We start from the raw sequence: 15,482 nt of genomic DNA, 5'->3' as shown, positions 1-15,482 counted from the left end.
GACTTCCAATATAAAGGAATAACATCGTGTAATCAAAATGAAACTGGCCAAAATTACAATTTGCGAAATTACTGATGGCTAACATGTAAGTCTGCACAGGTTGATAGCACCACCCCGTCTATTTCTACTGCAAGGCAGCCATGCGTTTTAATCTAGAAAGTCTAGAAAGATAGGGCACCCGTTGTACTATAGAATTGAGACATAGAACTCATCTCCCAAGTCTTTTTTTTTTATTGCATACTAGCTGACCCGGCAGACTTCGTAGTGCCTCAATCGATAAATAAAAGACCTAAACTTTTGTATAAAATAAACTTAAAACAAACAAAAGGAATCCGTCCGACGGTTGATACATCAAAGAGAAAAACAAAATTGTTATTTTTATTTAATTCCGAGCATTTTCATATTTATCTACCTTTTAAACCTTGTCTGGACTTCCACAAATAATTCAAGACCAAAATTAGCCAAATCGGTCCAGCCGCTCTCGAGTTTTATCGAGACTAACGAACAGCAATTCATTTTTATATATATAGATATAGGTGGACGAGCCCACAGCCCTTCTGGCGTTAAGTGGTTACCGGGGCCCATAGACATCTATAACGTATGTAAATGCCACCACCCACCTTGAGATATGAGTTCTAAGGTCAGTATAGTTATAAAGGCTGCCCCACCCTTCAAACCGAAACGCATTACTGCTTCACGGCTGAAATAGGCAGGGTAGTGGTACCTACCCGTGCTCACAAGAGGACCTACCACCAGTAAAGGTAGGGGGCATCGTTTATATTGTTAATGTCTCCGGGCTCCGGCAACCTTTAAAATCAGATGAACCGTGAGCACGTTTACATGCCACGCAGTACAAACAAAAAGTTCATAGCACTCGTAACGTTTTTTTATCTGCCTAAATAAGCAGTATTTCCATTATTAATACTATTTCAATTAATATTTGTAAATCAAAAATTTTTATGCAATCTTAACGCACGACATACGACATACGACATAACGACATACGAGTAAAAATCCACTTTAAAAAAAAACCAATTTATACAAAGCTAAAGAGATTTTGAGGAAAATACCTAACTGAATTTATTGTATAGTCTACCTCATATGTATGGAAATTGGGGCTGAAGATGTGACAGCAGGGGATATAGAAAACTCAATTTATATTTGCACGTGTATATTCTTACGGTTTAATGGACAAAAAATATAGTTCTGGTAGAGAGTGGGCGCTGCTATTTTTCATTTAAAAAAAAACTGGAATAACGAAATCGACGAAGAAAAAACTTGGAAATCGAAAAGAAAATTCAATACAGGCCGATGAGTAGTAGTAGTAGTTTTAGTGATGTCCACAACAATGGTCTCGCTCATTAAACACGACGAGAATTTTTAAGTTAGTTAGTTTTTTTTTTTTTTTTGTTTTTTTTTCCACAGGAGAAAATCGCCGGATCCCCACCCGCGCGGCAGGTGGGGTATGTGAGAGTTGAACCCACTAAAAACTCCTGCCGCTCACAACCGGCGCCCTACCTCGGACCGGGCCGGAGCCCAGTCGGGGCTATTGAAACGGCGGGACAGGGTTGACGCAGAGCACATTACATCCATCCCACCGTCCCACGGACGCCGGACCGGTGGCCGCCAGCGACACGACCACCGGTTCCCTCGTTCAGCGGGCCGAGAGCCCGCTTTGATGGCGCCGCGTTACACCTTCCCCCAGAGCGGTCGGGGGAACGCGGTCTACCATCACCCGGCTTAAGTTAGTTAGTTAGTGTGTTTTAGGCCGATATAAATAATCTGAGCAATTGACTTAACACAATAATTTTTGAGGCATCACTAATAACTTATCTAAAAGATAATAATTGAATACTACTATTTAAAGTATAAGCCACTACTATATACAGAACTAGAAGGAATTTGTAAAGTGTTCGTTTGCAAAAATGTTTTCTTTAAGTTTTGTTCTTCGTTCAAACACATTTTTTACAACATAATGTGAATAGAATAATTGCGACTTCACCAAAAAAAAAAACATTCCCAATTTTCCTAGGCGGTTACCCGTCACGTAATACATCAGCGGTAATCTCCTTACAGCGTCTCAATTCCGCGGCGCCCCCCCAAAGTTCCCGGGGGACGCACCTCCACGATGATTTTTCTCTTTTATTATACGTAAGTAGGTGTAGTTCGGGGATTTTATTGTGGTATTTTTTTCCTTCTACACGTCAAGTCGCTGTCGCGTCTATTTCGTAACATTCACCAACTACATATTGGCGAAAAAGACCACGGGCTCATAATTAAATTTATAATCCTAATAAATTAAAACGTCATATTTCAGTGACGCTACGCGTAACACAAAGGCTGCCATGTAAATCTACAGGTTATTATGAACAGGAGAGTCCATTGAGTACTGAAGTCAACAAATTATATTCTTACGCAACTGACAAAGAGAACAAAAATGGTTTATTTTAAAAATTAAATTGCGAACCATCAGAATCGAAGTTTTATTTATTGAGTAGATAATTTTTTGACTGTAATTGTTAAGCCTACGTTGTGGCGATATGGTCATTGTGGTGAGGATTGAGAGCGACCTATATCCAGCAGTGGATTATGTTAGCTGAAAGAGGGAGATGACACTCCGTCTTGTAAATACAAATTTTCCTAAACCGAACTTCGATACGTGTGCGTTTTAATTTACCAAACTAAAACGAGAAAAACACATTTTCTTGCCAAAAAATAAAATAAACATAATTTACTTGCATCCAACCATCCAAGACATTGCCGCTCTAACAAGACACAATGGCTTCGCGAAATAACGTCCCACCCTAGCGCTACAATACAAATTTATCTCGACCTGCCTCACCCCCCACGCGATATACGTTTACGAAAAAGTAAAAGAATTGTAATGCAAAATCAGGGGTCTAGCTGTGGTGGTCGATTGGAACACCCACTCGCCGTCACTCGTTCTAGTGATTGATGACATAGGCGGGGCAAATCCAATCATTATCCGTGATGTATGGTCGATGGTACATCACTATTTGATTTTCGAATTCGAAATCTAAATTTGGAAACGTGAATTAACATCATTCTAGATTTTAATTTAAATTGACACGGAGTTCAAATCAAGTTATTGTACTATTATTATTATTACGTAAAGATTTTCTCTCAATAAGTAGAGTTGAAAATGTTTCATCTTCAACATTTTTCAGTATGTAGTATATTAATGTAATTATGTTTTTCGTGGGTAGTGTAAGAAGCTATTCCAGCTACGACCGGACGGGTAGGTGAGCTCACGGACTCAACCTTAGGGAATTTGCTGACACTAACCCTAGCAAGAGCAGTGCTTAGCAGAGGCTACTACCAGATCAAAATCACGACCCGCTGAAAAGTTCCGGCGAGAAACTCAATTGGCTGAATATCCTCAAATGGGCCGAATAAACCCAATGGCTGTAGGCAGCGGCTTGGCTCTGCCCCTGGCATTGCTGATGTCCATGGCGACGGTAGCCACTCACCATCAGGTGGGTCGTATGATCGTTTGCCTACAAGGGTAATAAAAAAATCTATATGATACAGGATTTCTCCGTCCTATCTACCACACCTCATCCCAAAAACCCTAGACAATATAACCCTATGATTTACATCTAAATCTATACTAATATTATAAAGAGGAAAGATTTGTTTGTTTGTTTGTTTTGAATAGGCTCCGAAACTGCTGGACCGATTTGAAAAATTCTTTTTCCATTAGAAGCCGACATTGTCCCTGATGAACATAGGCTACTTTTTTTATTTATTTTTTTATTTTATTTTTTTGGTTTCATGTGTGTTTTAATGTTTCCGAAGCGAAGCGAGGGCGGGTCGCTAGTAACATATAAACTGCCAAGATATACGATCTAGACGAATACTTATCCTGTAATTACGCGTAGGTCGTTGTGGGTAACTGACATTAACCTAACCTTTAGTTAAAACAATAGCTTAACTAATTATTAGTTTGCATTACATTATTATATTATTGGTTCGCACAGTGATGTCTAATTTAGTTGTTGGTTCTAAATTTAAATAGAAATAACTATTAGTCGTGTTGTCTTTGGAATATTGGGCACGGATCAATTATGCATTATTTGCATTTTAAAAAATTTATAAAAAAAATGTCTTTGTTAATTGAATTTTGAAAACTGTATTCTTTATTCACTATTAATGAAATTTTTGATTGTTCTAATAACGATAAAAAACGATTTTATATCCAAAGTGAAGGATAACTCAGTTTGAATACGAAGAGAAGGGATTTTTTCGCAATGCAACTACGGTACGGCAAGCTCCATTAGAATTCTTAAAGCTGTATATATTTCTTCCTCCCACTGAATTTTTAAGAATCATTTAAAATGTTACAACCGCCATCTTTATTTATTCATCTTAAACTAATCTGACACAAAGTCACACACGCAAAAAAAATGCTAACTCTTTCAAAACAATTCCCGACCGTGAATTTACCCGCTACGAAATAATATTTAAAAAACAAACACTCACTTAATGACGTCACATACCGCGAATACTTGATAAATTTAAAAAAGGAATTGCTAAACTTCTGGACAAACTCTCGAACTTCACTCAACAACATTCAGTGACACACTGATTCCAAAATCAAAATATGAAAGAAAAAAAAATGAACGCGAAAACATTCGCAACGGATCCGGATCTGCATTAACAAAAATAGAATACATTAAATCATTTAACCCTTCAATAATTAACGAAACGTATGCATAGCGAGCTCACGTAATCGCGAAGATTTAACCCTTCGCATGCAAATCAGGATGTGACTACGAAAAAATCACGGCCGATCTTTTATGTCCAGGTGTTTTATTCATAATATTCCTCGAGAGCTAGGCGCAACGTTCTCCATTCAAATTTGAATCGAAACGGTCTAATTGTAAAAAAGTACAAAAGCTAAATGCTACTTTGATTGTGTTTGACCTACAAGAACAAAGAGGTTTTTTTTAATGGAATATCTTTGATTTGGATGTAAGATATGATATTTAGAAATACGGAACGCAAGTTTAAATTGTTTTAAGAATAGAAAGCTAAACTATCATTGAGCGAAAAGAGATTTAATAAGAAAAAAAAACCAATAACCACACTTTGTAACTAAAAAAAAAATCTGCTCCCTGTACTAAGCCTCTCCCGATTTTTTTTATTCCTTACATCCATAACATCTTACACCGACAAGTTAACAACTACATAATAATATATAAAACTGCCGCCTCGAAGATAAGAAGAGAAAGAAATTTTTAGTTAATTAATCTTGATTGCTTTGACTACAGAAAAAATAATATCGACCTGCCGGCTAACAAGAGACTATAAAAGCAAAAAGACTAAGCCTTGACACCAAAACGTGAATACGATCGAAATGAGAAGAATAATTAAGACTAGCGACCCGCCCTCGCTTCGCTTCGGAAACATTAAAACACACATGAAACAAAAAAATAAAATAAAAAATAAATAAATAAAAGTAGCCTATGTTCATCAGGGACAATGTCGGCTTCTAATGGAAAAAGAATTTTTCAAATCGGTCCAGTAGTTTCGGAGCCTATTCGAAACAAACAAACAAATAAATCTTTCCTCTTTATAATATTATAGTATATAGTATAGACGAAGAAGAAGTTCTTAATCTCTATGGTACAGCACTAGTCTAGTGTTCCGCCTTAAACAGTTAGTAATGAGAATGATGAGATGCTTAGAATACTGGCATCGATGCGACTGCAATATTGTTCTGGTCCCTCAGGCATGTAAAAATAAATCGAATTAAATACGTACATATTTAGCCAACATAGAACCCACGGACATAGCCCACTGAGTTTCTCGTCTGATCTTCTCAGTAGGTCGCGTTTTCGACCCAGTGCTATATTCTGCGAAGCACTACTCTTGCTAGGGCTAGTGTAACTTCACCAGCTTAGAGCCCAGTGAGCTCACCTACTCGCCCGGCGAATCTAGAGGTTAGGTACTAGAATAGGTAGGAAAAAAAATAAAAAGCACTAGCCTGTCCTGTGAAACCGGAAAGGTCTCGGTACGTTCCTTACTAAAAAAACAAAACTAGAGCGCTGAACTAAATCGTGAAATTAAGATTGAGCTACTAGTTTTCAAATGATTCAAATGAGACTATCAATGTCTATTGGCTCCAGTAACCACTTAAAAACTGGTGGGCGGTGCGCTCTTTCACACTTCTCTGATAATACGATGTTGTAACAATGAAATATTTTCTTAACAGGAAAAATTACATCGCATTCTGTTATTATTGTTAAAGCTACGTTTACCGTTTAATTTAGTTATATTTAAATTGTCATTATATTACTTCTGACGTTTTACGGTTTGTGACGACGAAAACCGTAAAGTATCGGAAAACATCGGAAAAATAAGATAACATTAAGAAACATTGGAACTCTAAAATTCGACTGGAGTAGACCGAATAAAATGCTTGTCTCTGTCCTATGACCATTGGAAATCACGTAGATTTTTTTATGGTATTTGTACGCAGACGAGCTTTCGGCCCACCTGATGATAAGTGGTTACCGTCGCTCATGGACCTCAGCAATGTCACCGACGCAGCCGAATATTCAGACACTTTAGAAGATAAAAGATTGAATCTCAGTTGTAATGTTTGTTGAATCGAGACTAGACATTACGGAAGTGCGTGCACAAAGACATATTGTGAGTGCACCTGCTCATTTAAGGGGATATTTGAATTTGAATGGTCTAAGTGTGGAGGTGCAGAAAAGATAGAGCAGAAAAAACAAAAAAATATGTATATATAAACAGATTTTTTATGTAGGGAATATGAAGGTTTTATTTATGTCAGATTTTATAAGAATAATTTTGTTAGTCAATTATATAATCTACTTCATTTGGTTCGAATTTGCAATGTAAATTCATCTATAATTTCTATTTCTAAATAAAGGCATATGAATGTTAACCACATATGATATGTTATATTTATTGGTTGATTATAATATTACACCATAGAGTTTTGATGATAATTCACTCAATATTCGAGGGAGCTTCAACATCCCAACTAATTTTGTGAATAAAAGTAAGTCCGGTGATAATCCTATGTTTTGGCAAACTTCAATACCTGGCCACACTAGTCATTAATATTTCATAGGCACGTTCCTCGTTAGCTACCAAAATACAGAACACAAAAAGTCATCAAACGTTATTATCGATTAATTCAATAATCGATAACGCAGTCGGAATCGAATCGTTAATTAGCATAACTCCACCAAATGTTGACACAGCTTTCCACAACGAACGGCCCAGTCGATTACAAACACTGCATTCTCACGGCCACCTTTCCCACGACACGAGAAATCCATGAATACATTAAAAAAAATCTATTTAAACACTGCCCGTAAAGACATCGCTTAATTTAAATAAAAAGAAGGGTTATCCATTCTTCCGAGTGTCAAAATTGCTCTTCCGCATCCTGTTACGGAGAATGCGAGCCTAATTTGAATATCGAACGTTTTTATCTTTTCTTTTTTTTTTAAGCGCTGGATCTATTTTGCATGTCTATGTCGTTCTCGAGACGTCACTGATAAAGGGGTTCGTGTAGGTATAACTTTTCGCACAGCACTACAAAGAGGTTTTTTGTTGGACATAAATTGATTTCGTCTTTATTATTCGTAATGAGATCAATATTTTCGTTTCGTTGTCATATTTTCGAGTTTTACGGTATTTTTTTTATTGTGCTCGTTCTATTGTCGACGGAATAGATTCGTCGGAAAGGGTTCTTATGTTAGAGATGAAACAAAATTATTTTTGAACGAAGTTTTTATTTCTTTTTCAAATATGCGAAAAACTCAGTTACAGCTTAACACATTGAACGCCATGTGGGCCTAACGTACTTGACCATTTGGGCCAAGCAAAAATCAGGGAATCAGTAATTATCATTTATCAACTTGAGATTTTCAATCTGAAATTTATTTAAATGTGATAATTTGCACGGAAGATAAAAATTTGCGACTTTTACCGCCTAGTTTTTATGATATTTTAAACGGCTCTAATCTTGATAGATAGATGAAAGAAAATACAAGTTTTTGTTGTATTTGAAAACAGCCGTTTGGTTTGGCTAAAGGGCCACGCGGCTCACATACGCGTTTTGTTTGATGGCTGCAATCTGTGGCTTGTAGGAAGCGTTTACGTTGGAGCCCTCATGGCCTGAACGGTTCAGTAAGATAAGGCTCAAAGGTGAGCACTGTGGCCTGAATAAAAAGACACGACTTTTCATGCGGCGTTCAACATATTAAAATCGAAGAGGTGCGTAGGAATAAAATAGGCAGCATGAGAATTAGTTACGGCTCCCAGGAGACCCTGCTTTCAATACAATCTCCTGCTTTTTTTCTGGTGGTGAGTCATATTGTTAGCCCACGCGGCTAGATACCATCGTTTTTGCTGCGAAACAGTCACGCGTTCTAGTCTGAAAGATAGAACGGCCGTTATACAATTAACGCTTTGATCTTATGCCTTAAGGTTCGTGGCAGCATTGTGATGTCTATGGACTTTATTTTTATTTTTTTATTGCCCTTATAGGCAGTGTTTACCGTCACCCATAGACGTCAGTAATGCCAAGGACATGTCATAGCGCTCAGGAAGCACCGTGGAGGGGAAGCTCATTCCAAAGCCGGATGCTACGTGGCAAAAAAATGTCTGAAAACGCACTGTGGATGATCGCAGTGGCTCCAGGTAGTATGAATGAACTCTATTTCGGTGGAGGGCGGGCGGTAAAACTTGATGATGGGATCATCTCAAGCAATTCCTCAAAGCACTCCCCATGAAACATACGGTACAAAATACAGAGAGAACCAAAATCCCTCCGCAGACCCAGACTCCAGTAATCCCATCACGCCAGGTGCGCCATGAGCCGGCTCACTCAAGGGCAGACTAGGACACAGCTCCAAAAGCCCTAGGATTGTTGTTATCAACCGTCCCTCTTGATTGGGCCATCGAGTTCGTGAACCACAAGTAATCTTACCTTTCACAAAAGTACAAACCTTAATTGCTACCTTGATTGCTTAATTGTACAAACCTTAATATCCGTTCCTACTGCAACACGATAGCTTATATTTTTTTAATTGCTTAGATGGGTGAACAAGCTCTCTGGAGCCCATAGATATTTACAACGTAAATGCCGCCACCCACCTTGAGATATGGGTTCTAAGGTCTCAGCATAGTTACAACGGCTGCTCCACCCTTCAAACTGAAACGCATTACTGCTTCACGGCAGAAATAGGCAGAGTGGTGGTACCTACCCATGCGGACTCACAAGCGGTCCTATCACCCATAGGCAAAAACAAGTAAGTTTGTTGTACTTAGAGAGCAGTCTATGGAGGTACTTTATTTTTCCCCTACTTATGCGCTGTAGCCTCTAGCGGATATTCCGACTTCACGTAACAGGTAGGCGAGCTCACAGGGCTCAGAGAATTTTATTAGAATCTAGGCTAGCCAGAGCAGTCCTTCACTGAATCCGGTAGAAGATCCGGTGGTAGATTCAGCGAAGCACTCCTCTTGCTAGGGTTAGTGTTAGCAAAGTCGGGAGGCTGAGCTCCGTGAGATCCATGGAAGCTACAAGCAGTAAGTAGGAAAGCAAAAAAATTATATTGCAATACCACGATGAATATAAAAAATAACAATCCAACAGACATAATTTACGACGAACACTTAACATTCTATGACATAAAAATAATTATCAAAATACACTACACTCGGCATTGTGATACAAACACAAGATTAATTGTTCGAATTACAATAACAACAAAACGTATCTTTAAATCATACGATCGAACGTCAAACAAACAATTGAGACAGCGTTACATTTCGCAGATAATAAAAAGGCGGTTTTGAATAAATTAATACGCACCTTTTATCGAAATCGATTAAATTGACTTCCGTTTTTTTTTTATGTTATCTATGCTCGATTGTCTATGAAAGTTTGACAGTTCATATTTTTTGGGTTGTTTATGAGCGAACGATTGACTAGATTAAAGGTCAATATTTAGTTAACGAATATATTTTTTTAAACTTATTTGCTCCAATATGAAAGTTTTGGGGGTGGGGTATTGACAGTCAGAACGGAAGGCACTATAAGTACAAATGAATAGAAGCCTTATTGCTTGTAGTGGTAGGTTCCACCATAGTGCCTATTCCTACGATGAAGTCATCCATTATTCAATTTAATTATGTGATTTTATGTAACGAATTGGGTGATGTGTTGTGATCCATCATTAAAAAGCATTGCAGTGCAAAGTTACCTAATCTTAGGTTATATTCTTCTTAATTTTCTCGACTACAATTACTTGGACAAGATTTGATGTTACTCCGACCTTCAGAATTAGATCTTAATCATACCTAATCCAAAAAAACCAATACTTTTTTAAGCCGATAAAACTTGAACAAATTCAAAACTTTCGTTTCAGGCAAAGTATGTTCCTAATAAAATGAACATTACAATTTTAAATTTCTCGACGCCAATTCCATAAAGTCGCTTCTTCGATTCCACTTCGAACTAAATTAACCTCTATTAGGTGATCGCGAAATAATGTTTTCCTTTGTTCGATAATTTGAACGTTAGACGTTCGGATTCTGCCGAGCAGAACTGTAAACAGGAAGACTGAATTAAGCGGCTTAATCGCTTGTGAACAAACGCTAAAATACCTCCTCTTTACTTTGTTGCTTGAAATTTTAATAAAGCATCTTCGTTTTACTGCTGCATTATAATTGTGTTTAAAAAATCAAACATTGACAGTGTATACGAAGAAAATGCGTCGTCTTTCAAATTTGAAAACATTCCATTTGAAAAACAATTTTGAATGTGATCAAATTTCACATCCACTGCCTTAAGAAAATACAAAGGATTAATGATTCAAAAAAAGAATAATTTTCGAATAGAAAATATTCTGTTTATCAAAATTCAAAATTGTAATTGTAATTTTAATTTCTCATTAGGAAATACGAAGGATTAATGATTTAAAAACGAATAATTCTAGAAAACAAAGATTCTGTTTTCAAAAATTCATAATTGTAAGACACACAAACACGAACACTACAAGCCGCGACACGATAGAAGCAAATGCACTCGCTTAAAAAAAGTCTCAACATCCGGCCGGCACACTGTATTTGCATACATTAACAGACAAAAGAGCGAACCGTCATAATTTTTATATTTAATTTTTTACTGTTACAAGTACCGGTTTTTATTATTTTTAACTTTGCGTCGTCTATTGTCGCATTGCATGAATTATTTAAATCGAAAACAAAATCGCTGGCTCGAAACAAAAAAACGCACCTTTACGTCCCCGTTCTCGCATTCATTCCGGAATACTGCGTTGGAAACTTTATGCGGATATAACTCTTTCGGTGCAGATACAGAGGTCATAATCGCGTGTTTTAATCTGTCGTCAAAACGTGAATTTAGTAATAACAGCATGAAAATTTTGTTAAGAGTGCAGTATCAAAGGCATTGTTGTAATTCGTCCCGTCTGGTTTTACTTATGTTCGTTAATTAGATTAACCGAATATTAATTTGCTTATGAAAATTTATTTTTCATCATTTTTTTTAATTATACTTATCTATATATTAATACGTGAAGCAAAAACTTTGTATCCCTTTTTTCCAAAATTGCGCGGACGAAGGGGTATGAAATTTTCCACATTTATAGAGAATATAGAGAAGAAGTGCACAACGCTAATATTTTTTTAAAATAATGCATAAAAGATACATTAAATTAATAAAGAAAACATTACACACATGGTAGTCCATGTATTTGACGCTCACACGCATGCATACTATGTATTTATTGTCAAACTTTTGTTCTTGACGTCTGTGGTCAAATTGAGAATAGATTAATTTTTGTTTGTCTTTATTAATATTTTTCTATAGTGTAGTTTTGGCGAAATTTGTGATTTATGAAATAGTCTTTGAAATAGAATCATAATAGTGTACAAGCTTACAATTTCAATTAATTATAATCGAATTTCGACTACTACGGGACCACTAGTAAAAATAATTAGATAGATAACAAAGATAAAAAAAATAGTCGTTTGAAGTTGTCATTTCTTGGCACCTTATTGGATTGTATAATTCACGCTGTTCTATTTACCCAAAGATGATAAAAAACCTACATATCGTACCTAGGTATATTTCCGAAATATTACAATATAGCCACATTAAAAAAAACGATTCCAAATTCAAAATTCGAAAATCGAATTCGCCGTCTGTAAGTAGGTGGCCGTTGAAAAGCATTAAGGCGCAGTCGCACCGGTCCGCGTCGAATCGCGAACAAATACAGAGTGTTCGGAACAAATCGCTGTATCATAATAAGATGCTAATCCTTAACACCTTTAGCGACATTAACATAATATCTGCGCATCGCTCTAGCTCAGTGTGGGAACTTAATTTGTGAATTGCTCTGTGATTTAGTGAACTAAAGTTGTTTTTAATGTACTAAAATCTAAAGGAACTTTTGTTTGAATCGCGTATTCTTTATCGTTACTGAGGATCGTGCTTTCCCCGATGAGAGATTAATTGCTTTTTGATGGTGATCTATATGTGTCTGTCGTTAGCATCATGGACAACAGCTTAGCGACGAGAATTGAACGAATTCGGTCGGCCCATTTGAGTGGGCTGTGGCCTCTTGGTCTTTTCAGCTGCTCGAAGTTATATCCATCTTGTGACAAAGATCAGGATCCTTTGGAGGCAGATTGCGGAGGGTCTTCTGTTGCTTGAATATATGTAATATTGAGTCTCGCCAGTGTGTATATTTCCCGCCTATGTTATATCGTGTTATAATACACAAAAACCTTTCTCGATAACTGACTTGCGAAAGAGTTCGACGTGTAACCTAACCTCAGCGAGTCGCGGTTCCGATCCGGTAGAAAATGCATTCGCGAAGCAGCTACTCTTGAGTTGTTAGGTCTCCTTTGGAGGCGCCCGGGTAGCTCTTAGCTAATCCCACCCCTCTTGATCGAGCCCTTGCTCGCCCACTTGCCCTGGTAAAACTAGAAAGGCCTCCGCGCCACCAGTAATATCTCAAACATAAAAAAACTGACATATCTCACGCATTTTGTTTTTTAAGTCTTATTGTAGGAGTTACAAATTATTCAGTCTATATGAAACGCAGGGTAAATCACTAAATTGAATATGAACATCGATAGTCTTCGTCCGTGACCACGTAAACTGTAAATTAATCTAGACACCAGAAATAAGTAATACATTCACAAAATAAATATAAAAAAAAACAAAGAACTTTCATTGTCATAAAATTAACGTCTGCATTCAAAAAGCACTTAATGACATTCTGTTTACGTAACAGTAACATTGGCCATCACCGTACAAAAATGAAGCCATGAGTCGTCGTTAAAATGAAAACACACCTGAACGCCGGCATGTGCCGAAAATCAATACGAAGCGTGTCGTGTACGCGTGATTCCAACGAAAAACTACTACGGGGGTGGCTCTGCCCACCCCATGCGGATTTTTCTTCACCCCGTCCACCCCCACGGGCTAAGCCGAGGGAGGAGCGAAGCAAAAAGATGCCCGATTTTTTCCGCCGCATGTGTTTTTGTTTGACTACAACATCGACAGCGTTCGAAATTCGAATCAACGACGTTCGTTTTAAGTCTCAAAATCGCTCGATACACGTTTCGATATATGAGCGATTGTCGTTCTCAACTGACATTCTATTATGACGTTTATGAGTATACAGCAAAAAGAGTAAATTCGCTTGATGTCAAAATTTACAGGAAGCGACCGAGTAAACGTGGTGTATGGGAGGTTTACGGTCTTCGAAACGAAATTAGGGTCCGCGAGTGTATCGCTCGAATGCGTAATGATTTCTTATGATTTTTCATGTCATGTTGCGTGTAAGTTGCGCTCGGCTTATTTGACGTCGGCGTCGGAGGGCTGAGATTCGTATTTCGAATTCTTTAAGCAGCGATGTGAATATAAATAATAATTTTCTTTTTTTTTTCGATCCACAGACCACTAATATTATACAGAGCGAGAATAGATTAAATTTAATTTTATTGTAATACAGACAACCCTCATAAAACACGGTAGATACGTTCCTAAAAAGTCTCGTGTTGTGCGGAACCGTGTTATATGAGACTAGAAACCAGTACAAAAGAAGTGTAATTTTTCTGAATGAAATATGTCAATTATGCCTGTTTGTATTTTTTTTTCCAATAAAAAAAAAAAAAATAAGAAGTAAAATTTCAGTTATTCCCATATATTGTGAGTTCTTAGTGCATAATGCAATTGAAACAAAAATCTCCGAAAAACCAAAATTTCATAAATCTCAAAAACAAAAATATTCACATACCTTGCTGTAAATAAGAGCGTTTTTGGAATTTTTGGCCCCCACAGGTAGATATCACCATCCTCACTGTTTACGCTATGAAGCAGTAGTGCGTTTCGAGACTTAGACTCAAATCTCTATGTGAGTGGCGACACGTTGTAGATGTCCATGGGCTCCGGTAACTACTTAACACCAAGTGTGCCGACCTTTTTTTTTCCTTTTCCTACCTATCCTAATAGCCTTGAGAGGCTATGTTGCTAGTACTGGCCCTAGGAGCAGTGCTTCGCTGATTCTACAACCGGATCGGAATCGCTTGGGTTCAATCTCAGTTGGATAGTACAACGGCTGCCCCACCCTTCAAATCAGATCGCATTAATGCTTCACAGCAGAAAAATTCACTTGTCTGTTCACAAAATACCATCAGTAATTACATTTAAGGTCGCCCTCCACAACGGACGTAAAACACTATTCGTTATAATGGTGATAATGAATATTTTCCGATTTGAACTTCGGACTGCTCGCGTCGAATAATACACAAATGCTTACTGTATTCACCGCGATCGTAAACAGTATACGACCACACTTAACTCACGCTACAGGATCAGATAAAATCGATTTACCGCTTTCGATAACAAACCAAGCAAGTCGCTTCTGAATTTTATTGCTCTATGTTAAAACTGTAATTGGTTGAAAATTGTTACGTGAACAAACAATGGTCAGCTATTGGCCGTGCGAGTTTTGCATTTGTTTCCTTCTTTTTTTGTTGTTGTTATAATTCAAATTAAGAATTATTGTGTTCTAATTTGGAACGGTTTTGATAATTTAAGAATTAAGCGGTGTTTGGTGTAATTTTTTTTATTTTATTTTAAATCAGTAATATTATGGAAATAAGTTTTTATTAAAACTGTAACTTTTGCCTATCTATTTCTAGTAGTCCCAAAGGGTTATGCTAGGTTCATCAAACGTGTAAGCGAGCTAGCGATGCTCAGCTTGGGAGACTTTGCTAAAACTGACTCTAGCAAAAGCTATGCTTCGCCGACTCTACCACAGGATCGGGATAGCGACCTACAGAGAAAATCAAAACTGTAACATCAACTGTATAGTTTCTACAGTTTCTTCTAAAAAAAAATTTAATTACTCATATTAAATAAAATATCTTATAGG

General features: G+C 37.2%; 1 protein-coding gene and 1 long non-coding RNA gene across 2 annotated transcripts in view; both read right to left on the bottom strand.

Annotated features, from left to right (window-relative positions):
* LOC149501998 (uncharacterized) overlaps window positions 1–4,705 on the bottom strand; it is a 36,646-nt gene extending 31,941 nt beyond the window's left edge. The window contains exon 1 of the long non-coding RNA XR_016323770.1: window positions 4,504–4,705. This is a non-coding gene — a long non-coding RNA (uncharacterized LOC149501998). The remainder of the gene's footprint in view (window positions 1–4,503) is intronic.
* Window positions 4,706–8,377: 3,672 nt separating this feature from the next.
* Window positions 8,378–14,174, bottom strand: LOC149501997 (uncharacterized). The gene is made up of 3 exons (XM_089731530.1): window positions 13,396–14,174; window positions 11,309–11,414; window positions 8,378–8,443 (listed from the first exon to the last, which is right to left on the bottom strand). The coding sequence occupies exons 1-3, from the start codon at window positions 13,575–13,577 to the stop codon at window positions 8,387–8,389; spliced, it is 345 nt and encodes a 114-aa protein (XP_089587656.1). The 5' UTR covers window positions 13,578–14,174; the 3' UTR covers window positions 8,378–8,386.
* Window positions 14,175–15,482: the final 1,308 nt, after the last annotated feature.

This window comes from Bombyx mandarina, chromosome 11 (genome assembly GCF_030267445.1).
Source record: "Bombyx mandarina strain Sakado chromosome 11, ASM3026744v2".
In the NCBI taxonomy this organism is placed as follows: domain Eukaryota; kingdom Metazoa; phylum Arthropoda; class Insecta; order Lepidoptera; family Bombycidae; genus Bombyx; species Bombyx mandarina.
Note: the sequence above shows the minus strand (reverse complement) of the source record. Positions and strands in the feature narration are given on the sequence as shown.